This window comes from Castanea sativa, chromosome 3 (assembly GCF_040712315.1).
Source record: "Castanea sativa cultivar Marrone di Chiusa Pesio chromosome 3, ASM4071231v1".
NCBI lineage: Eukaryota > Viridiplantae > Streptophyta > Magnoliopsida > Fagales > Fagaceae > Castanea > Castanea sativa.
Window position 1 is genome coordinate 30,058,254 of NC_134015.1, and position 24,665 is coordinate 30,082,918.

General features: G+C 36.0%; 1 protein-coding gene across 2 annotated transcripts; it reads right to left on the reverse strand.

Moving 5' to 3' along the window:
* Positions 1–4,144: 4,144 nt before the first annotated feature.
* On the reverse strand, positions 4,145–23,888 carry LOC142626920 (protein S-acyltransferase 11). Of its 2 annotated transcripts, XM_075800648.1 has the most exons (5): positions 23,668–23,888; positions 22,285–22,504; positions 19,885–20,183; positions 4,917–5,403; positions 4,145–4,462 (listed from the first exon to the last, which is right to left on the reverse strand). In XM_075800648.1, exons 1-4 carry the CDS (start codon positions 23,683–23,685, stop codon positions 4,924–4,926), a joined length of 1,017 nt encoding a protein of 338 aa, XP_075656763.1. In that variant the 5' UTR covers positions 23,686–23,888; the 3' UTR covers positions 4,145–4,462; positions 4,917–4,923. The 2 variants fall into 2 exon arrangements, with proteins under 2 accessions (XP_075656763.1, XP_075656762.1); XM_075800647.1 differs by lacking the exon at positions 4,145–4,462 and having other exon boundaries at positions 4,513–5,403.
* Positions 23,889–24,665: the final 777 nt, after the last annotated feature.

The following is a 24,665-nucleotide window of genomic DNA, read 5'->3' on the forward strand; positions in this document are numbered from 1 at the left end:
GCTTTCAATTTGTTTTAATGTTAGAAATTTGGATTGTTTTTAATTAAATTTGGGCTTCAGTTTAACATTGTTTTCTACACACATATATGGTTAGTGTTTTTTTTTTTTTTTTTTGAGAAACTGGTTAGTGTATATTGGTGCAGTGATTGAGGCTTAAAACACAATACTTACGTAAACTCCTTCTATGTTTGCTACTTATTGGTTCATTAAATTTATGTGACACAATGATCCTATAGTTAGATATGGTTTTATCAGGATGGACAAGCTAAGTGGGAGATATAATCATTTGAATAAAATCAACACTAAAAAATTTGATTGGAATATTAGAAATTTAGAACAAGATTCATTAGAAGGTGGGATTGATAACACCTTCAAAATGTGTATTTATTATATATTTATTAGGTGTTATCCCCTTCTTACTATGTTTAATTTTAATAATTAAACCAAGATTGTAGTAGTCCCTATTATTTGAATTTATATAATATCTTGAATAAAATGTCACTTATTATGTTTAATTTTCTCTTTTTCAAGAAATCATGTGAAAAAAGAGCGTGGGACAAGTTAGAGAGGATGAAGTTGCTACTTGGAAGATAGTATCCAAACAAACTAACAAATAGGTGGTTTCATGTCAATCTAATCCCAAACCCAAAGAAGTATCGAAATAATTTCATAAGCATATTTGGAGGTCAAACTAGTATTAAAGAGAGCCAAAAAAGTCAATAATATCATCCTTAAATGTCTAAGGAGGATAGTTGAGCACTATTTGGTACTTTGGGCATAACTCTTTCCTCAAAATCTGGAATGACACAAGGCTGGATAATCTGGAACAGTAACTTTGAGCACTACAACTTTCTAGTTTTGAGCATTCCTAAATTTGGAAGTTTTGAATGCTGAAATTAACCCATAAGTTGCTGAATTTATGGGCAAAAATTACGAAGTGGAGATTTTTATTTTTCTTGTTTTCTTTTAAATTGGGAATTCAATAGGGTTTAGGAGATATCAATTTGCAAAACGGAATTTGTATTTCCTTTCTTCTCTCATGGTAGCTTAAGCCCTTAGTTAGGAGTTAGGACTAGGGTTTATGTTTCCTCTAAAACAGTATCATTGTGATTTTTTCTAAGAATCAATATGACAATATATTTGATTGTTCAATTAGATTGTTATTGGTGTATAAGTTATTCCATTCTTTCAATAAGTTCATCCATATTTTTCTTATTGTCTAGATGAATTTCTCATAGTTTTAATTAGAAATCACATTTTAAATGGGTGGGTTTCTCCTAAAATGTGTTCTAATCACACTGATATAATCTAGGATACTATACGTTCTTGTATTGTCTTAGTTCAACCAAACCATAGATTTTTCTTTTTCTAAAAACAATCAAACATAGTTTTTTATTTTTTTATTTATAATCAGATCACAAAGAATTTCATATAGATATAAGGAAAACTCCGATGCCCTAGCGTTTATATTATTGACTTATACCCATCAATATTTTGTTATAGATAACAATTACTAAGCAACACTACTTTTCTTCTTTACAACAATTTCTATTTGGTTTCATTGTCTTTAAATCTATCTTGCTCCTTTGGCATCGTTGCCAAGGAGCTGATATTCTGATGCATATCCAGAGACAATTTTCATGGAGCAAGGCACAACCAGTGAAAATTCTTCTATTTGTAATTTCGTTCCATTCTCCCTTATTTCCATTTTTATTTTGATTTTTCATTCACTATTGCATGAGCATCTAGGCTAGAAAGAAGTGAGGCAAAGTAGAAATATTTTAATCTTACTTTGGTAATCTATTTGGCATGCCTTCACCTTCGCCTTCGCATTCACATGCATCATCAACCATGGATGACGACACATGTAATAATCATGATGAGAATATAACTATGTATGAACCGTTGCTCCACACGAAGTTTTTTTCCTTCATGCATCATGTTTTCACATAATCCACCACATGTAAAACTGAATCAAGGTTTATTAAAAATGATTCCCGACTTTAGGGGGGCAAAAAAATGAAAATCCTCATGTCAGAGCCTTTGAAGAGGTAGTGAGTAGTTTATATGTACAAAATGTTATTGAGACTGCTAAGTTACACTTCTTACCTTTTTCCCTAAAGAAAATGCAAGAAGTTGGCTTTACACATTGAAACCTAGGTCTATAGGTAACTGGGGGAAGATGGCCCAAGAGTTATTTAAGAAATATTTCCCTCCTCAAAAAGTCTAGCAAGTAAAAAGAAGGATAGCTAGTTTTGTTCATAGACAAAATGAGACCATATATTAAGCTTGGGAAAGGTACAAATCTCTTTTCAATTTCTACCTAACTCATGGATATAAAGATTGGATGTCAGTTAACTATTTTTATAAAGGACTTAGACCTAGGGATCGACAATTTGTTCAACTCTCATGTTAGGAGGATATTTTACAAAAAGAACCCAAAGAAGCAACGAACTATCATGACGAGATAGCTGAAAACTCTAACACGTAAGCTGGACCTAACCCTATGGACTCCACAGACCAAACCAAACTAACACTACCACTTCTAGTGGAATTGTTTTCAAGTTGGGGGAAGAGGATAACATGAGTGCCAAAATCAACATGTACAAAAATAAAGACACTCAAAATGAAAGGAAGCAAGAGTGGTAGTGCCTCTAGAGAGTATCCAATGGAGGTATGTAAAATATGCCATGAGAGAAACCATGTTACAAATGAATGTGCATCACTTTCATCATTCTTAAATGTGCCTAAAGAACAAGTTCTTGAATTTAACTCATACTGGCCAAATAATTCTTCATATTCTAACAATTATAACCCAAATATGCAGAGTGATCCGTATTTGAGCATAAGAGTGATAATGTGTTGAACCCTCCTACTCTAAGGAACTTTTTTTTTTTTTTTTTTTGACATAGAAGAATTTCACTCAAATTAGTTGCACATTGCAAAGTATACTATACAACAATCCTCACTGTTAATTAAACTTCTACGGGCAACTGACCCCACTCGCCAGAACCAATTATCGGGTAATCCAGGGACTTTTCACCCCTTTGGAGGATGCACTAAATACTTCCATCCTAGGGCAAATTGAGCAAAATTAAAATTTTGTATCCATGTTCACTATGCTAAAGGAAGAGGAAAGAGAGACCAAGAGCCATAGAACTGGGCTTACAAATTCATTGTGTGGGACAAAGAAAGGGAGGTTTCTTCCCAAACTCAACCCAATCTCATTCATCAAAATATAAAAATTGGTTCGAAGAATAAACATAAGTAAAATTTGTGACCACTTCGAGGAGTGGTAGAGAGATTGATAAAAGTGTTCCTTTAGTAAATAGTAACTAAGAAATCCAAGGAGACCCCAATTGAGAGAGAGAAAGATGAGACTTAGTTACATGGGCTTAATAACATTGAACAATGCTCATTTCATACACTATTTCCACAAGCTAGGAAATTGGACACCAAACCTAAGATATTAGAGCATTTGATCAAGTCAAGATAAATAGTCCATTATTGCATATTATCAAGTGCCTAAATAAGCCAAGGTACTTAAGGACCTATGCATTGTCAAGAGAAAGCATCATGTGAAGAAGAACATTCCTAGCCAAACAGCTAAGAGCAGTTAACTGTTATCCAACATAAGATCCCACCACCAAAGTATAAGGATCTAGGTTGTCGTACGATCTCTTGTGTGAAACTTCCAATTGAAATTTGCCAACATAGCTAGGGTTTTCCCCTTTTGCAAAGTGGCATTCCAAGCCACCCTCCTTAGGCTTAGTGATTTTCTTCCTACTTACCACTATATGTAACTTACGCAGGGTCTCGGAGGACCCCCATATGAAATTTCTGTTCACTCTATCTCAAGTATCTAATAGCTTAGCTAGAAGAGCAATACCCTACATAATGAGGTTGTAATGCATAAAGTAGCAAGGACAACTCACTCAAGGAGAAATTGAAATATTGATTCGTGGATCTCACATGCATTATGGGAAACCCAAAGATATATAGGGTTTGTCTTTGCAAAGAGAACCCTTGCAAAACATAAAAAGTGTGAGAAAAGACATTCATTTCTTGAAACTGATGGGGTTCCAAAGTTTGTATTATACTAAGATGGCTAAGAATTTCTATGCACAAGATAAAAACGTAATGAGAAAGAGGATGCCCTTTGACGAATCCCTCTAGAGGGATGAAAAGGATCAAGGATAAATCCATTAAAAAGAATGGAGACTGTAGATATGATAATACAACGCATAAGTCAATAACATTATTGGGCATATTAAATAGGCAGAGAATATCCAGAACAAATTTTCATTTGAATCAGTAATAAGCTTTCTATAAATCAATTTTCATAACCATAAATCGAGCTTTTCCTCTCTTGTTACTCAATGTGAATCAATTCCAGCACAATAATTGCAGTATCTAATATTTTCCTCTTTGGCACACAATAATTGCAGTATCTAATATTTTCCTGTGGCACAAAAGCAGATTGGAAAGACAAATAAGCTTAGGACTCAAAGGTCGAATAAATATTGCATTTTCATTTTCACATTTCATTCCTATCAACCTGAAGTATCAATTGATTCATCAAAGGCAGTAATGTTGACAATGTCCATGAACTAAATGCACCCCCACTAGTTTTTACTTTTTTTCTTTTTTAAATTTAATAGCAATGACAACAAGGATATCCGTAAATGTTGAAAAGGTTTGCTATTGTGACGTGTGTATAAAAACAACAGGCCCATGGAAAGAAAAGGCTACAAATGTCTTCATACAAACCAATGGGATGGAGGCTTTAGTTTCATCTCACAGATGACCAAAACCCCAACCCCACCCCAACCCCCACCCCCACCCCCACCCGTCACACCCGAAAAATAAATAATACATAGTCACTGCATGGCACTGATTTTCAGAAATATACATACCTCCCTCTCACCTCTTGTGCCTCTTTCGAGATCTCCAAAAGTTTGGCAAATATCTTGATATAGAATATGAGCAACCAAAGAACCGGAAAAGATTTTGGCAATCTTTTTTCCCTACTTCATCATTTCCCTGTGAGCTTAAATGACTTAAATAAGTTTTCCCTTCATATATATAACAAAGCTGCTGCCACAAAAGCACGCTCAATCCTATTTCCACTGAAACACTTGAAATAAACAGATATACTAGAACAAGCCCTCTTGTGGATAGTAACGCCGCAGACCTTAGCAAAGCAAGAGAAATTTCCATCCCAACCCTGAAAGCCATATCCTTGTTAAACCCATTGAGACGGCCAAAATTATTAGTTAATTGTGGCCATAGATGCAACCCTGCATATATAGACATGATTGATACATAAATTGTACTGATGACAGCTGAGATGAGGAAGAGAATGAAATGCCGGTGATTTGCTGCACCCACACAATTCCCAATCTGCAAGACGATTATGATTGTTAGTATGCAAGTAATGAGCTATGCTTTTCACAGAAACATTTTAAAATCCTAGCGACAAGATCTTCCAAAGTATTTCATGTGGTCAAAATATTTTAAAAAGAATTTGTGAGAACAATGAAAAGCAGATTTTTTATTTTTATTTTTTATTTTAGATAAGTAGGAATGAAAAGCTGATCCTAAAACCTCCCTAATCTCCAACATCAAAAGCTGAAACCCTATCCCACTAATTTTTAAATTTTTTAAATATTTCTATTAATTGTACACAACCAAGTTTGATTCTCAAAGACGAATTTTATTTTAACAATTGTCTTGGGGTAATTATAAATTTCAAAGTAGATGCTATTTCTTCCAAATCTAAGATCACATGATCAAGAACATCTTCAGAAGTTGAAATAAATCCTTAAATTCCCCCTTAAGGCCTCAAGCTCCTATACCTTGAAGCCTTTTCAATCAGTTGGAATCTTGATGTGCTGAATGAAAATTTTATAAAACTTTCTCAGATAAAAGAAAGTAAACAAGATAATTGAATTGTGTCAACTATATCAAAAGATGACGATCAAACAGTTCTGTTTTTAATTTTAATTTTTTTAAAGGTATTAAAAAAATCTGGAGGAGCTGTTTTGATAGAAAATTTAATGGAAGTCAAGCAGGGAATTTGGGAAATATAGTAACTCTATTGATTTGAGGAGAGGAATGATAGGCTCGTACAAAGAATTAGGATGATCCAATGGATACATGAGGAGAATGAAAATGAAATAACCAGTGCCCACAGGATTGACTAATCTTTTCTATAAGATCTTGAGGATAATAAAATTTCTGATGAATGGACGAAAAGCACCTTTTACTTTTTTTTTTGGTTATGTACAAGAACAAAGGAGAGAGCTAAATTGCACGAATTATTGTAAGTTAAGCAAAAAAGTCATATCATTAAACTTTGAAAGAAAATGATTGAGCATACAATGGTACGTGAACTAACAAGTGTTCAAGAAGCAATTAAATTGTCATCACAATCATCAATAGAGGCTATTTTCTTACTTGGACATTTAATGAAGAAATATAAATATATGGGCAAATATTCCCAAATGGTTTTATAAAACTCTACATTTTTTTTTTAAGTAATAAAAAGTACATTAAAAAAATAAGAAGGGTGTCACCTGAATATACAAGAAGTATACATCAGGGACAAAATACAAATCAAGTGCATAAAGTACAAAAGTCCATAAAACCATGAATTGAAAATATAAGAGTTTAAGATCTAAAATTGTTATCTAAATCCTCAAAATGCCGGTTATTTCTCTCCTGCCAAATGCACCACATCAAACAATGAGGGACAACCATAAAAATAGCACTATTCTAATGTAGCCCAAACTTTCCTTGCCAACAAGCCAATAAATCCACCAGAGTCTTTGGCAGAACCTAGTGAATGCCAAACAAGGTAAACACCATAGTTCACAAATCAAAAGCAAGAGGGCAATGGATAAGGAGGTAGTCTACTGATTCCCCATTTCTTTTATACATACAATTCCAATCTAAAATCAAAATCTTTCATTTCCGAAGATTATCAATAGTCAAAATATTCCCCAAAGCAACAGTACAGACAAAAAAAGCAACACTAGAAGGGACCTTAGGCTTCCAAACAGTCTTCCATGGGAAGGACTGATCTATACTTTATACTTTTTGTCAAAATCTGGTAATAAGAGTGAACTGCAAAAGCTCTTCCCATAGTAGGTTTCCAACAAACCTTTATCATCCCCAACTTCCCTTAGAGAAACTCCATAAATACTATCCAGGAAGTTAGATAAGGACTCTAATTCCCAATTTGAATGGCTCTTACAAAATTTTAATTCCTTAGAAAAATAAGAACACCATTTGGGAACTTCATCAAATCAGCCACATAGACCTCCTTATTTGGATTTATAGAATTATAGCAAATAACTCTGGATAACTCAATCTCAAATGCCCCACACCAAATATCCTGCCATAATCAAACAGTAAACCCATCCCCAACCTCAAACTAGATATGACGAACAAAAGAAGGCCAACCACTGGTAATAGACTTCCACAAACTCACTACATGAGGCCCAGTAACAAGAAGAGAGCAGCAATCTCCCCCTTCATAGCCATACTTTATCCCTATCACCCTCCTCCACAAGGCCTGTCGCTCATTCCCAAATCTCAAGAACCATTTTCCAAACAACGCTTTGTTAAAACTTCTCAAACTTCCAATAGCCAAGCCCCCAAAATGAAGAGGAGAACAAATCATAGCCTATTTCACTAGGTGAGTTTTTTTTTTATCATCCCCCATACCACTCCAAAGAAAGTTTCCATTGAAGTTGTTCAATACGGTTTGCAACCTCCACCAGGATAGGAAAAAGAGAGAAAATAAGTTGGAAGAATGGACAAAGTACTCTTAATTAAAGTAACTTTACCTCCTTATGAAAGATACAACCATTTCCATCCCGCTAATCTCCTCTCCATATTCTCAATAATTGGATTATGAATAGAACTATCTCTGACATTCTCACCTAGTAGAAGACCTAAATATTTCATCGGAAGATGCCTTGATTGAACCCTAGCACATCCACCATATCTACTATATTTGAAACACAGGGACTAATTCAGACTTTCCCATATTAATTTTCAGCCCAAAGACAACTTCAAACCAAAAAATCACCAGCCAGAGAAACAAAATCTGACAAGATCATCATCACATAAGACCAAAGTATCATCGGCAAAGAGAAGATGGGTCACCTGCAAAGAGTTACCCATGGGACCCACACTAGCTCCGACATAAGACCATCCCTCACTGCATTATCCAACATTTTACTAAAAGCATCCATAGCAATGACAAACAATAAAGGGGATAACGGATCACCTATCTTATACCCCTAGAGCTTTCAAAGAAACCACAAGGAGTGTCATTGATAAGAATAGAGAATTTGACTATAGAGATGCAAAAAGAAACCCACCTTTTCCATTTTTTAGGAAAACCACAACGATCCAACATATGAATGAGGAAATCCTAGTTCACATAAGCATATGCCTTTTTTGCATCTAGCTTACACAACACCCAAGGAACTCCTGATTTCACCCTACTGTCCAAGCATTCATTGGCAATAAGAACAGAATCTAAAATCTTTCTTTCTTTAACAAAAGCATTTTGAAATTTGTAAATAATGTCCCCAAGCACCATTGCACCATTTTCAATCTATTAGCTAAAACTTTAGAAATAATTTTATACCCCCCCCCCCCCCCCCCCCCCAAAAAAAAAAAAAGTCAAACTAATAGGCCGAAAGTCCCTTACCTCCACTGCATCAAATTTCTTAGGAATTAAGGAAATGAAAGTGGCGTTCAAACTTTTATCAAACTGAGCATTCTCAAAAAAATACTAAAAGACTTCCAAAAGATTTGTTTTAATAATGGCCCAACAAGTTTGAAAAACACCAAGGGAAACCATAAGGTCCAAGAACTTTATCTCCATTGAAATCCTTAACCTCCCAATCTCCACTTCCTCAAAAAGGTCATTCCAACCAGCCAGCCTTATCCTCAGAAATCATGGAAAAATTCAGCACATCTAGGTGAGGGCGATGTATCTTATCTTTTGAGTAAAGACTCTTATAAAACTGAATAATACCATCTTCAATAATTTACTGATCTGATGTCAACACCCCATCAATATTGAGACTGCCAATACTATTGTTCCTCCTATTAGAATTAGCCATATGGTGGAAAATTTTCTTATTAATGTCCCCCTCCTTTAAACATAGTACCCTCGATTTCTGTCGCCAGCTAATCTCCTCCACCAAGGCAGTCTTCTCAATTTCCATGCGAATCCTCTCTTTTTCAAGCTTCTCATCTACAGATAAAGAAACTCTCTCCTTTTTAGAATCCAAGGCAATCAAATCATTCCACAACTTCATTCTCTTAATGGTTACATTACCAAACTCTGTTACTTTTTAAAATCTCCCTTTAGAGCTTTCAACTTCATAGCCAACTTATAACTAGGAGTTCCATAAAAGTGATAAGAGTCCCACCAATTCTATACTTTCCCCACAAAACCATCCACCCAAAGCCACATGTTCTCAAAAAAAAAAAACATGCGTCACTTATGAATACTCCCACCCTCTAACTTACCAGCCATTTTTTACGAATATTTGGACAGTGTTCCTCCCACTCAGAAGAAAAAAGAAAACGATCTATCTTGGAACTAAAAAAAGAATTGGACAAAGTGTAACTGACACCCTCCAAAGGGATATTTGTTAACCTATTAAAAAAGAGATGAAATCTGAGAATTTGTGCATAATCTGAGTGATGTTTTCATCCCCCAAACGTTCTGGAAGAAAAGCGAATAGCATTAAAGTCACCACCCACACACCATGATAGACTCCAACTATTTAGTCCCTCCTATTCCTCCCACATTAGCCTTTTCTCCCTATCCACACTAGGGCCATACAAACCGGAAAAAAACCCATTCAAAATTGTCCCCCACATTCCTAATCTGCAAGACACTGAAAATTAACCCATAACTTCATCCAACTTCTCCACAACTCTCCTATCCCACCTTACCAATATTCCACCTAAAGCACCTATTGAACTCAAATAAACCCAATCAACATGTTGACAGCCCCAAAGACTTCTAATAAAGTCCCTAGTGATAAGCTCCATCTTTGTCTCTTACTGGCAAATGACATCAACCCACCATATTCTAATAAGATTCCTAATTTGAAGCCTCTTATCCTTCTCATTCATCCCCCTCACATTCCAAGAGACTATCTTCGCATTCATTGGGACATAATCACAGCCCTTTCCCTATTGGAACCACAAGATTTACCAGAGGTGGAATCATAATTGATAGAGCTCACTCTAACTCCTTTAAGCCCTTCTCTCCTCCCTTTAATTTTTTTTCTCATTGCATTGCCCTTTGTCTGATTCTTTCCTCAACAACCAAGAGGAAATTAGAAGCAAGTTCTTCCAAACCTTCTATCGACGTCTCCAAAAAAGAGCCAAATTCCTAGAACTTGCTCTGAACAAGGGTGACATACGAGCCTGATTTCCAGACTAACCATCTTCAAACAAGCCTAAAAGATCCTCGGAACATGTGTCTCAATAGAATACGATATAGCCAAAGGAGTCACATTCAATGGTTCTGAACAATCCGAATCTAGTCAAGCAAATTCCACCATCTCACCACCTTTGTCGAACCATTCCTTAGAATCCACATCCACCACCACTATTACTCTATCCCACACCGATTGTTCGTCTACAGGCATTAAAGAATTCACTGAATAATCCACAACATCAAGCTCATCCGAAGTAGAGTCCTTTAAAATACCTAATGGATGTTGCTCGATCTTCATTGGCACCACCACCCTCTTCCCATCACAAAGTTCTAAAACCCACTTATTAGAATAACCTCACGATTTACTCATGTCAATAGCTTGATCAAATATAAGCTGCTTTATTTGTCGGTGCACCAACTCACTGTCAACACCAGAGTTGAGATCGATTGCCAAACCACCATGTCGTTGCATGTTGGCACCGATACTTGTGGAGTGGGGCTTGACTCAGCATTGTGTGGGTTCACGTCTTCCTCACAGATCTACTCCATGGTGGCCGAAACTGGTTCCAAAGTATGGCTGGGAGCTCTATTGAGAACTCGGGATTCCAAAACATTTGAACTGACCTCCGAGTTACAGAACACGAGGGTAAATATACCAATATTGGGGCATGGATCATCGCCGGTAGTGGAAGAGCCGAAGCACTCAACGCATTTGTGAGAAAAAACCAAAGAAGGAATAACTGGAATGGGCTTTTTGACTGAAGCTTGCTGGTCTTTGTGCAGATGAGCAGACCCAACTTGACCCACAAAAGAGCCCTGAGGCTTCCAAGCTTTAGTTGTGGGCCTAGACTCCTAAAAAACATCTTGAGCTAGCTGGACTTTAAGTGTGGGCTTGATTCGGTTTAAAACCAGAGCTGGCTGTCCTAAGCCCATTTCCTTAACTTCAGAAAAAACCACATCCCAACTCCCATCAAAACCTTGCCCCACACAGAAGCAAAAATCCAAAGTGAACTTTCCAAGCATATTGTTAGAAACAATCCCATTTATGACCGACGTAACTTTCGCCCCAAACCCAATCTTCTCTTTCCTAGAATAAACATTGCGAAAATCCTTGTGATTTCCATTGGAATTTTTTACTTTTGAAATTTGAAATTCCAAAATTTTCTCCTTCCCTTTATTCACAATTCCATAATTATTTTGCCTCCCCGCAGCCATCACCAGAGCAGGCTGCTTGAGATCACCCTTTTGATTTTTGGGATGTCCAAGTCAGAGAAGAGAAGCCTCTAACGTCTTCCTCAAGTGAAGTCCAAATCCTCTCCATCCCCTCCCCAACTGTCCTTCCGGTATCACAATGGACCCCTTAAGCCGGCCTTGTATGAGTTCAAAGATAAGCAAGAACATGCAATGAACATTAGAAGCCAACTGGATAATAAAAATTTTATCTCCCTCCCTAAATGTTCGGGAAAACTGTGTTGGAGAATGTTCCAACGCCAATTATTCCACGTTAAACAGCAGCCTCTTAGCATTCTCCTTCGCCAAAGCAACAAAATGGGATGAATCTTTACCTTTTTCAATTTAGAATTCAGAAGTTTTGGATTTGACAAAGGAAAATATAGATCCTCCCATAGCAACAACAACAACAACAAAAAATTAAAAATAATGGAAAATGTAAACCAAACAGAGACAAAAAGAACAAGAGCAGAAATGTATGGCTAATTTGAGGTAGCCAGGATGTGTTGAGAGAAAGGACAAGAGAAGGAGAGAAAAATTTTAGGTTTAGTTCCCAAGCAACAATTTCATTTCCTAGTTCATTACCTTCAGTCAATTCACTCTATGATAGAGAACCTAGAGAGCTAATGCTCTCAATTTTGGAAAAGAAATATGTTTATTGATAGAGGTTCACATCAAGGATCAAAATTAAGTTCTTATGTCTTTGCATTGCTAATACAAATGAGCTCACCAGATTGATCTAGGAAGAGATCCTCCTATGATGTATGTTATTTGCAGATGATATTGCGTTAGTCGATGAGACCAAAACAAAGTCAACTCCGAGTTGGAAAGTTTAGGGGCATAACTAGAATCTAGATATTTTACATTAAATAGGTGTTGTAGGATAAATTGAGGAATTTGTCTATGTGTGATTGTGGTGGGTTTTGGGATTGAAGAATTTTGGATCTAAGGTTACAGATTTACCCCTAAATACAAAATTGACCATAATTAATCAAATAAAATAAAACACAAGTAAAAAAAATGTTTCAACAGTAAAACACACATAACTAAACCTTTAAAACTGATGCAGGAGGTAGTGAGAAGACAGACTTCCTATATTTTATTTGATTTTATGTATCAAGGGCAATTTTGTAATTTCCTAATATTCTAGAATGGGCTGTTCTTATAGTCTATTGGGTCTTACTTTAATTTTATTTTGAGCTTGGTTATTTAGTTTGGGTTGAGTAATAAAGCCCAAAGAGTCCAAGTCCAAGTCTTATTAGGGTTTTAAGAAATCCTAATTCAACTAGAATTAGGTATTAGTCTTCTATTTAAAGAGTTGTAGTACTTTCTATTGAGTTGATTATTAATCAATGTTTTCAAAATTTAAGACTATGCTTTCTTTTACGGTTTGTGTGATGCAACCTTCTCTAAGGTGTGATGCCAAGAAACCCTAGGTGTGATGCTTAGGAAGTCTACATGTGATTCCTAGAATTTATCTATTTTCTTTACTATTCACAGTTACTGTTCACAACAACCCAAATCTTGAGTTTCGCCTTTGATTTCATTCCGAAAACCCTATTAATCCTTGTCCCTTTTTCTAGCCTCTTCCCCACCAAAACCTAACCCTAATTCTTCAAAACCCAAGCTATACTAGATTTGTCCCTGGTGTTCTAAATCAAATTACCTTGTTCCTCCTTGTCCTACGTTAGTTTGGTATCAGAGCATGGATTTTGCATCATGTCTACACAATCAGGGAGATCGTTTAGGGGGAAATTGAGTAATGGTGAGCGCGATGATTTTATTTTTCAAATCTTGGCTTAACTCAATGAATTTAACCTTCGATTGAATGATTTAGAGAGTCGAATTTCTAAAGCTAATGATCAAGAAGTTGTTGTTACAATAGGGGAAACATCCTAAGCCAATAAGGGTGAGAAAGATAAGAATGAAGAGGAACAAACAGCAAAAGAGCATGTCAACACCAATCAAGGGTCTAAATTGAAGGGGTATCGTACCCAAGGAGTACCATAAGATTCAATTCTTGAGCGGGCTAGAGAAATATTAGAAAGAAGGCAATATGAACCTCATGATACAGCTAGTGATATCACAAAGAAGGTGAAGATGGAAGTTCCAGATTTCGAAGGAAGGGTTGATCCCACGGTATTCTCAAATTGGATTGCTTCTATTGAAGAGTATTTTGATTGGTATGATATGGCGGACAATAGGCAAGTAGGGTTTACTAAGATGAAGATTGTAGGCTTGGCAAAAGTGTGGTGGTCTGGGGTCGAAAACGATATTAAGAGAATAGGCCAAACATCCATAGGCACATGGAAAGAGATGAAGGTTAAGCTTCGAGAAAAATATATGCCTGCTAACTAGAGATAAGTTGTGTGAACAAATTTCTAACTTGAAGCAGGGCAGCATGTCAGTAGCTGAGTATATGCAAAAATTCGATGAAATTAAGACTAGGAGTCAGGTAACCGAAGAGCCTTGCCAAACACTAGCTCAATTCAAGACTGGTTTGAGGGCTGATATACGGAGGAGGATGCTTAGACAGCCTGTTTACAATGTGGAACATGCATTCCAAGTGGCTCTTGACATGGAGGAGTACTTGAGAGATCCAATTACTAGGAAGAATGGGTGTCAAACCGAGGAGGCAGTGTTTAAGAAATATTTTGAGTTAAAAGCATCTACCAATTTGGATGATTCTAAAGGCAAAGGGGTTACGCCAAATAATTCTAGTGGAAGAGGGGCTAAATGCTTCAAGTGTGGTGAGGTAGGTCACATGAGTTTTCAATGTCCAAAGAAGAGAGGTTTACATATTGAGATAAAGAAAGGGCAACACAACAAGATGAAGGTCATAAGGAGGATGCATTTGATTATGGAACTTTTGCTATGGATGACTTGGAGGAGGATGAAGTGGATACTTCTCTTTTATCTGTAGTGAGATGTATTTTAGCAGCCCCTAAAGTAGAGAAAGAGGATTGGAGGCGAACTTCAATATTTCAAATGTTGGTTCATTGTGGAAACCAAGCAAAGAAGCTTATTATTGATGGGGGAAGTTGCATGAATGTTGTGTCATCTTCCACAATTGAACGCCTTAAACTGCTGGCTGAACCTCATCCTCAACCATACAAAGTCACTTGGATAGACAACACTTCTATTTTGGTAACGCATAGATGCCTTATTTCTTTTTTCTTGTGGTATTTATAGTGATTCTATCATGTGTGATATAATTCCTATGCAAGTTACATATATCCTTCTTGGTCGACTTTGGCTCTTTGATCAAAATGTCCAACATAATGGGAAAGAAAGCACCTACGCTGTAAAGGTTGGTGAGGAGGTTGTTTTGAAACCTATGACCTTAGCCAAGATGGATTAATTTCAAATATCAAAGACAAAAGTTATTGAAGGAAAAGGTCTAAAAGCTAAAAATTCTGGTGTAGCAACAGAAGCTACCAAAATAAAACCTGACCAGCCTATAGAAGAGCCTTAAATCAAGCAGATTTTTCCAAAGATTGCACTGACTTTTCTTTGAAAGATTTATCAAAGCCCTTATGTCCTATGCATGAGTTCTCTACTGACTTTGTCAAAGGTACAAGTTGTCTAGTGACAACATCAGGGATGCTGAGTTGAAGATAGATGCAAGTGATCAAGGGAAGCTAGAAGTAATGCAACAAGATTTGAAAGAGATGGAAACTGTTGATGAAGTAGTTGAAATTGAAAAGGCAGCATATCAAAATTACAAGACAAAAGTGAAGACTATAACACTCGAAGCATCTTATTCCCAAGTTCATGTTGCTTACCAAAGTAGGGTTCTATTGCCTACACCAACTTTTCAAGATATTGATTTTGTCATTCCTTAAAAGTTTAATGGATCAATTGAATTGGTGGGTGTATCATCTTGCTGCCACAAACAAAGAAACATTAGGAAATTCAAATGCAAAGTGTTTATTCAATGTCAAGGATGCACTTCAAGAAACCAAGATTCTTTTTACTTCAGCACTTCAAAACTTGAGGTCAAGTTTTCTCCAACCAAGGGAGAATGATGCAGGAAGCAGTGAGAAGACAGATTTCCTATATTTTATTTGATTTTATGTGTCAAGGGAAATTTTGTAATTTCCTAACATTCTAGAATGGGTTGTGCTTATAGTCTATTGGGTCTTACTTTAGTTTTATTTTAAACTTGGTTATTTAGTTTGGGTTGAGTAATAAGTCCAAGGAGTCCAAGTCCAAGTCTTATTAGGGTTTTAAGAAATCCTAGTTCAACTAGGATTAGGTACAAGTCTTCCATTTAAAGAGTTGTAGTACTTTCTATTGAGTTGATTATTAATGAACGTGTTCAAAATTTAAGAGCTATGCTTTCCTTTATGGTTTGTGTGATGCGACCTTCTCCAAGGTGTGATGCCACGGAACCCTAGGTGTAATTCCTAAAATTTATCTATTTTCTTTAGTTTTACTATTTACAGTTATTGTTCACAAAAACCCAAATCTTGAATTTCACCTTTAATTTTTTTTTGATAGATAATCAGGAAATTTTTATAAATGATAGAAAAATGAGGAATACAAGAAGTTCATGATGATGAACAACAAGCATAAAAAGAAACAAACAGCACAACAAACAGAGGGAAATTAGAAAACTAAGCTAAGGGAGGACAAAAACTCAGAGAGAGGAGCAATTAGTAAAAACCCAACACCGAGACCACTCAAAAAGACTACGATGGCATAAAAGCTTTAACTCATCCAACATCTTCCCTTTGTCCTCAAAGGATCGACGATTTCGTTCCAACCACACAATCCACATTAAGCACCCCGAAACCAAGTTCCAAATGTCCGAGTTGTGTTTCCTAAGCCACTGATGCCAGCAAGATAACAAACCCACCACCGATCCTGGCATAACCCAAAGAATACCAAAGGCTCGCATAGAAGACCAAAGGGAGTGAGCAACAGGACAATGAAGAAGAAGGTGGTTAACCGACTCCCCATCACCTTTAATTTCATTCCTAAAACCCTATTAATCCTTGTCCCTTTTTCTAGCCTATTCCCCACCAAAACCTAACCCTAATTCTTCAAAACCCAAGCTATACCAAATCTGTCCCTGGTTTTCTAAATCAGATTACCTTGTTCCCCCTTGTCCTACGTAGGGGTGTCCATGCAAACCAGAGACTCGACAAAACTGACCAACCCGACCAAAACCGACCCATCATGCCGGAGCTAACACCTCCGACGGTCAGTGACGAGTCTCAACCCTCAAAAACCGACTCCATCTAGTCAAGTGGCGGGATTTGTCCTCAAAAACCCGAGCCACCTAACCTACCAAACAAAAACTCAAAGAAGGTTGAATATTAACTAGATCCGGCGACGATCTAGTGCTCCTCGGCTCCAATCCGGCCACGTTTGGCCTTCCTTTACTTAGATCCGCTCAAATCCGGCCAAGATCTACTCTCTTCCTCACTCAGATATGCTTAAATCGGGCGAATCTAGCCCAGATCTACTCAAATTCGGCCAAAACTCCGGTAAACCCAACTCTAACTCCGTTGATATTCTTAAATCTCGGCCAGATTTCCATAGATCCGAAGGAATATCAGCCAAATCTCATTAGATCCGGCCAGAATTGACAAGATCCGGCCAAATTTCGGCCAAAATCCGGCAATATCAAAAAACCCAAAACTGACTGATTCACACCTGACCAATACGACCCAACCTGTTTGATCTGAAACTTCATTCGGGTCAATTGCGGGTTGAAATCTTCCCCACCCGATAATGTCGGGTCGAATCCCCGTTGGGCACAAACCCAACCCAGCCCGACCCGTGGACAGCCCTAGTCCTACGTCAAAAACCAAACTACGTCAAAAACCCAACAATTTTTGCTTCATTTGGATTTCATACATGGGGCCCCATAAAATAAATCTTTAAATAGGGCGAATTTGCAAAGTAGTAACAAACTGATCTTCCATGACTACATCATATGAAATAAAATTTTGATAAAAGTATAGATAAGGATGGAAGCATAATAAAACATAACAATGATCAAATTCAGTATCTTAGATTAATAAAGATCAATAAAGCATAAGGATAATGAACTTAAGCAGGATTTATGTGCTTGAAACAGAGACCTGTTTAGCAATGTAAGGGTTAACAAGGTCTTGGAGGAGAATAGGAATTAGATATGAAGAAAGAGACTTATCCCAGGATGACTGATTAAAGAGAATGGAACAAAATTCTGAAAAATGGAAAAGCTAGCTCATTTGAGGAAGTCACCTAGGGTTGGCAATCAAGCAGTAAGGCTGAAGAAAGATGAAAATTATACAAAGACTTTTCATTAATTGGCTAATTCTCTCATGGAGTGTCACATTCAGAGGATGGTGAGGTTAAGGAATCCATTGTTTGGTTTTACTGGGGATTATATATTGAATCATCTAATTGGAGAGCTTAGGAGGGGGTTAAATATGTCCTCTACTGATGAAGACACTAACAAATGGATGTAAGAGTGTAAGACCATATGAAAAAGAAGAAATACTTCAACATTGCAAGATATAGATGGTGATAAGGCTCCAAGTCTAGGCATGGATGCAATCACATTTTTTTTGACATTGGTGGGGAATCTTAAAGGCTGATATCATACATGTCTTTCAGAGTTGGTATGATAATTGTAGGTTTGAGAAAACCTTGAATGCTACATTCATAACTTGATTCTTAAGAAGAGTAGTGCCATTAAAAATTTAAAATGATGCTAAGAATTTGAAGAAGAAAAAAAAACCACAAACATAGAAAATAAAAAGAAACCAAGGAATCAACACCTAGAATTTCCTGGAATCAACATTAAGGCATTAGAAAAATCCTAACTATAATCTTATTCATCATAAACTAGTCTTCATTGGAGTACAATAGCACACTTGTATAAAGACTACAACTCAATCAAAAAAAGGAAAGCAGGAGATGAATCCAGCGCATAGAAAGAAACAAACCAACCCAATGTTTACCCAAACAGCAGATCAAAGACCAAAAAACACACAATTTAAGTCATGACTCATGAAGGGTCACATTGGCCCCAAAGTTGAAGATACAGAGGTGGCAGCTCAGCGCAAGAGCAGAAGGCTACTCTGTAGTGTTTTTGTGGATTGCCAGAGGAACACAACTAAACCCATGAGTGAATCACGGTCAGGCGATGGCAGTTGGGTGCCGCAATGACCACCAGACAGTCTCACTAGAGCTTAGCTGACGTCTCCAGCCGGTGAACCCCATTTTGTTTCGCTCATCAGTATCAAGAGTAGACCATGGGTTGCTAGATGGTTGTGGATGTGGTTGCCAGTGATGGAGAACAGTGGGTTGTGATCGCCAATGGTGGACAAATAGTGGGTCATGGTCAATGGAGCTAAGAACACTTGGTGGTGTATGGCTCTGACACATAAATATTATTTATATATAGACAGTGATTACAATAATATTATTATTTTGCCCCTAACTTAATACTCACTCATAAAAACTCCTTAATTGACATAGGGGATGCCCCAACATGTATATGTAATGGATCTATTCATAGTAGAGTGACTAAGTTTTGTGCTGGCTGTGATCACAACCCTCCTCCTTTTTCCAAGCTTAGGATCAGCTTTGAACAAAATACATGACACTAAACATAGACAAAGGCAGAGTTAACCTATTTACTAATAAAGCCTAAAATAAAATCCAATGAAACAATTGAAAAAATACAATTGATTTCTGAAATTAAATAAATAAAATTGTATTCATCGTTCCCTGCATCACCTATTCAAGTTATAAACTTCAACTACAACTTAACTACTTAGTGCAGTTAATCTCTTTAAAAAAAAAAAAAAAATTAATGGCAAAGGTCAGTATGAGCATACAGAACAAGAGAAATTCTTGTTTTGCAGAAAACAGAAACCATAAATAAAAAAGGGGCAGGATTCCATACATAGGCAAACAATCTTATGCCTCCATAAACTTCTTCTCAGGACTGACCAAAGGAACATGAAGTCAACGTTCAAAGCACAGAAAAGCAAATTTAATAAATGAACCAGCCCCTTGCTTAAATGCCACATCCCAAGTCACCAAAGCCCACTAGATTGCACGTTCAACTCAAATAATAACATGTTTATAGTGGGCAGCAAAACATCTAACTAACATATCTCAAGTAAGTTATTAAATAAATCAAAAAGGTAATAATCACTTACAAATGGGCAATGATGATCCATATCCAATATACACATTCCACATGAACGGCAGTGATGAGTCCTAGGTGACTTTGGTTTTGAGCAGTAGTGACAGAAGGTATAGTTCTCAAGGTCACCTTGGCGCACAGCTGGAAAGCTACCCAACTGCATGCTTGGAGGCATGCCAGCACAGCAAAATGCCACAAGGCTGAATGAAGAAAGGGTAGTTACAGACAAGATCATCGATATGATGGAGTGGAATATCCCACAAAAGTAGCTAATAGAAAAAAGAATGGGGTGCACTGCCCACATCCCACCACCTGCATTTTTAGGAAAATGTATCAAGATGAGATGGAAAAAGATCATAAAAAATATGGGATCCAGTATAAGGTTAGTAAGTAGTGCACTGAGACTTGAGATGGAAATGAGGGAGTACAAATTCAAGATAAAAATAATAATAATAATTATTCAATAAATTTAGTTAATGGATAATAATATGGATATGGGCAGCATTCTTTTGGCTAGACACAACAAACTGCACAAATAAACTGAAGTGGAAGATTCAATATTAAAATGTGAGTTAACCTGCACAACTGATTTGTATCAATATCTCAAGGACCAGATGTCTTAAGTTCAACTTCCACAGGTTACTGATGCTTTTCTTTCCCTTCTCATAAGACCTAGACTGTTTAGGTTTGTGATTTCTGTGTGATAACATGCATTATATAATCCAAGGGACGTGTGTGTGTGTGTGTCTATAGAAGAGAAACATAATTTATAAGAACATTTACCAGGCTGGTGACAGAAATACAAAGATAACTCTTAAAAACTATATGCAGGACCTCTTCTACCTTATTACAATTATTTAAGACCGTCAAGCAACTGAAAAAGAGATCAGATCAGATCCCCCGTGATTAACATCTCACCAAAGCACATGCCAACACACTATTAAGAAATCAAAAGAATATATGTTTGGGTCCTTTGGGAACATTACACCAAGACCCCCTAAATTTTATGTTGTTGCACTAAGACCTCTATTTATTTTTACCAATTTAGTACAATTACTTTAATATTGTATCAAATTGACCCCTTCTGTCAATGGTCCTTTCATTTGCTAAGAGAGAGATCACATGGCTATCATTTGAGCCTAAGACTTTGGCACCAATTCATGAAAACAATGGGAGAACCCTAAATCCCCAGTCAAATCCATCCCAAAATTATCAATAAAAATCAACAAAAAACCGTAGGGTATGTTTGGTACTTGTTTTTCCCCTTATTTTCTCTTTCCAAAAAAATTTCTATTTTTGAGACTAAAAAACTTGTTTAGCAACCCAAAATGAACAGAAAACAAAAACTGTTCTCAAAACTCAATTTTTGAAGGAAACTGAATTTGATTTAATAAAAACATGTATTTGATTTAATGAATCTGTCTCATTTAATGAGTTAGCATTAGAGTTCAAATCCTAGTAACAACATATTTTAGTATTTTCTATTTTTTTCTTTAAAAAAAACTTCTTCTTTATTTATTCTACTAACCAAAAATGTTTTTGATTTCAAAAATACAAGAAAATTGTTTTTTATTTATATTCTCAAAAACAAATTTTTGAAAATAGAAAACAAAAACTGTTACCAAACATAACCTTAATTTCTCTCAAACAAAAACCCACACCAATAATAACCAAATCTAAAGCAAAATAATCCATAATGCTCAAGAATATTTCACACAAATCAAAAACATGATCATACGGTGAAGCAACAAAGGTAGATTTTAGAAATCTTACCTTGCCAGAAAGCTCTATGATTTCTTCACTGGTGATTTACTGTTGTGCTAGGTTCAATCAGTGATACAATTTTCCTGAAATTTATTTTCTTTCGTTTCAATACCTTCCCCTCTACATTTTGACATTTTTCTTTTTCTTTTTTCCCCAAATTATTAAGTCTTCCAACCTTGATCTTGTGCGATAGACTTGCTCACATCTTGTGATGTTATGGATTTGAAAATGACATCTTACACATAATTTTTTGATAAGGACATCTTGCTCATAATTATTCCAAATCCACATGTTAATAAAGCTCAAATGCCTCCTAAATTTCATCAATAGAAAACAAATGTCTCCTTTCATACTTTCTAAACTAAAACATGCTATTCAAATCCTTCTCTTTAAATAATTCTATCTAAACAAACCGTCAGTTTTATTAATAATGGTTATGTAAACCATATTTTCTAGGCTCTCTTTTGATGAAAGAAAGGATGCCCACCATCAATTAACTTTTGAACTACTAAAGATAACTTGCAGAAGCGAAACTGATAATATACCTAGTTCTAATTGTCAAAGAAGGGAGGGGGGGATCTCAATCATGCATTCAATAGAGATTAGATATCAATTTTCCACATAAAGGGAAAGAGCGTTATTGGCTTACTTATCACAAAGAGCATAAACACAAGGAGGACACAAACAAAGCACCGGTCCCGCAAGCGCCTCCACCAAAAGCCCTTGCTTTCATATTTCGACGTGTTTTGATTTGTTATGGCCCCACACCAACCACACTTGAAAATAGGTGCATGAGATGGAAGAAGAAGGCGTAATCCACAACCCCAGCATGTTGCCTCATGATCCTCATTGACTGTTATAAATTGCTCCTATATGTGACCCTTCCATTAACGTCAAAGTTTTTAAATCACAATGAAATGCACAAAAAAGATCATCCAAAAAGCCATATGTAGACAACAACTGGCCATGCACCAATAATTGTGATCAAATACAAGTGAGCAACCAACTAGACTACAAAATGCAGAAATTTTAATGACAATTCATAAAGATCACTAGAAAGGCATAATTACAGTATGATTCGCCATGCACCCATAATCATGCTCACTTACTCATGTTGTAGGTGTAAGAGGGATAGGGACTGTTGGTAAAAGTGAGCTTAAGCGCCAAAAGCTCAGCAAATTTCAACTCTAAAGTGAGGTACATTTACAAAAGTGCACTTTTTGGAGCTTTTCCTATCAGCTCATAGAGCACTTGTTCGAGCTTTTTTGATAAAAAATAAAACAAATGTGAAATGTAGCGGCCATATCTTAATGGTTTTTACATACACCATGGATTAGTTATACAGAAGTCAATTTTATGGTATGATACCATACAACTAAGTCATTTACAAATTCTAGAAAGTAAAAAATCCATTCATGACCACACCCCACATCCCGTTGGTCCTCACCAAAGGAAACTCAAACAAGAATGAGGTCACTAGCATAGCCCCAAAGAGAGAAAAGACAAGTGATGATAATTGACGCAGCCAGCTAAATATCTCTTTTCTTCTTCTTTTTCTCGTAGTATTGTTTATTGTTCACAAAACCCTGAAGTCCATAAAATCCTCTCTTTTTTCTTCTTCCTTACAATCACAAATCAAGTCCTTGCCTAAAACCTCACATAAGTTCTTCTAGAAAAAAATAAAGGCATTAAATAACTTATAAAACCACCCTTCGCTTTAATTCTTAACACAGGTCACAGGCTCATAACCCTTTGTTCAACAATTGTAAACTATAGACCCACAAATACTGATATCCATATACCCACCAAAAAAGCACATGTAAACAAATTCCTAAACTTACAATTCATTATTTGGCTTCCAACAACACAATATTCAGAAATTGGGTATCAGTTATTTATCATATCATATCACAAGGAAAGGAAAGGAAATGGGCATAAAATAATCACAGAAATAGCAAGCAAGAATAAGAGAAACCCAAACACCAAAAGACGTAGTAAAAGTCAAACAAAAAAGTTGGAAGTTGGAACTAGCCTTGGGGAAGTCAGCCATGTAATGTAACTGAGATTATCTCAGAATGATGAGGCTATCTATCTACGTTCACTTTGACCATTTTTCTTCTGAGTACTCGAAAGTGATTTCAAAGAGAATATAAATAAATAAAATTTAAGAGTTCCTCCCCAGACCCAGAGTCGGAGGAGAGGAAGAAGAAGCAGTCCACTTCCTACTTCTTGTTGGTCCAAGCGTCCAGCTCTGCTTTGGGGAATTTTTGGATGCTCAATCATTTAGGACAAGTTGGGCTTAAAGAATTGGGCTTTCCGTCTTTGGGTTTTTTTTTTTTTTTAATTATACCTTTTAATTATACATACACACATACATACATACATATATATATATATATATATATATATATATATATATATATATATATATATATAGACACACACGTAATATGTATATACTATCCTCAAAGAGTCTTCTTCTTTTTTTTTAAGAAAAAGTTAAAAATTTGGCATATATTTTTTATTTTTTTAAATGGGTTTTTTTTTTTTTTTTTAAATTATACATATATATATATATATGTAATATGTATATACTAGCCTCAAAGACTCTTCTATTTTAAAAAAAAAAAAAGTTAAAAATTTACATCTATTATAATTTAGAATAACTAAATTTTTCAATCACAAAAAAAAAAATATATATATATATATGTAAAGACACAGTTCGAACTCCCGACCCACAATCAAAAGGGAAAGGGCTTGAAATGCCTTTTTACAATAAATTTGTAGAGAGTGGGCTTGAAATCTAGATTTCAAAGGTGGTTTAAACAACAAAGAAAGAACGGGATTTGGGCCCAATGGCACAAGTAAGGAATTATCTGTAAGAATATGAATGAAAGCTCCTTCTCGGACACAATCCAAGGATAGTTTATAATATTGCTTCTCAAGATAGATTACAATTGTGGATAGTCAGATTTATCATATACTATTCTTTCTTTTTTCTCCAAAGAAAAGTCTGCCTCTCTTCCGAAG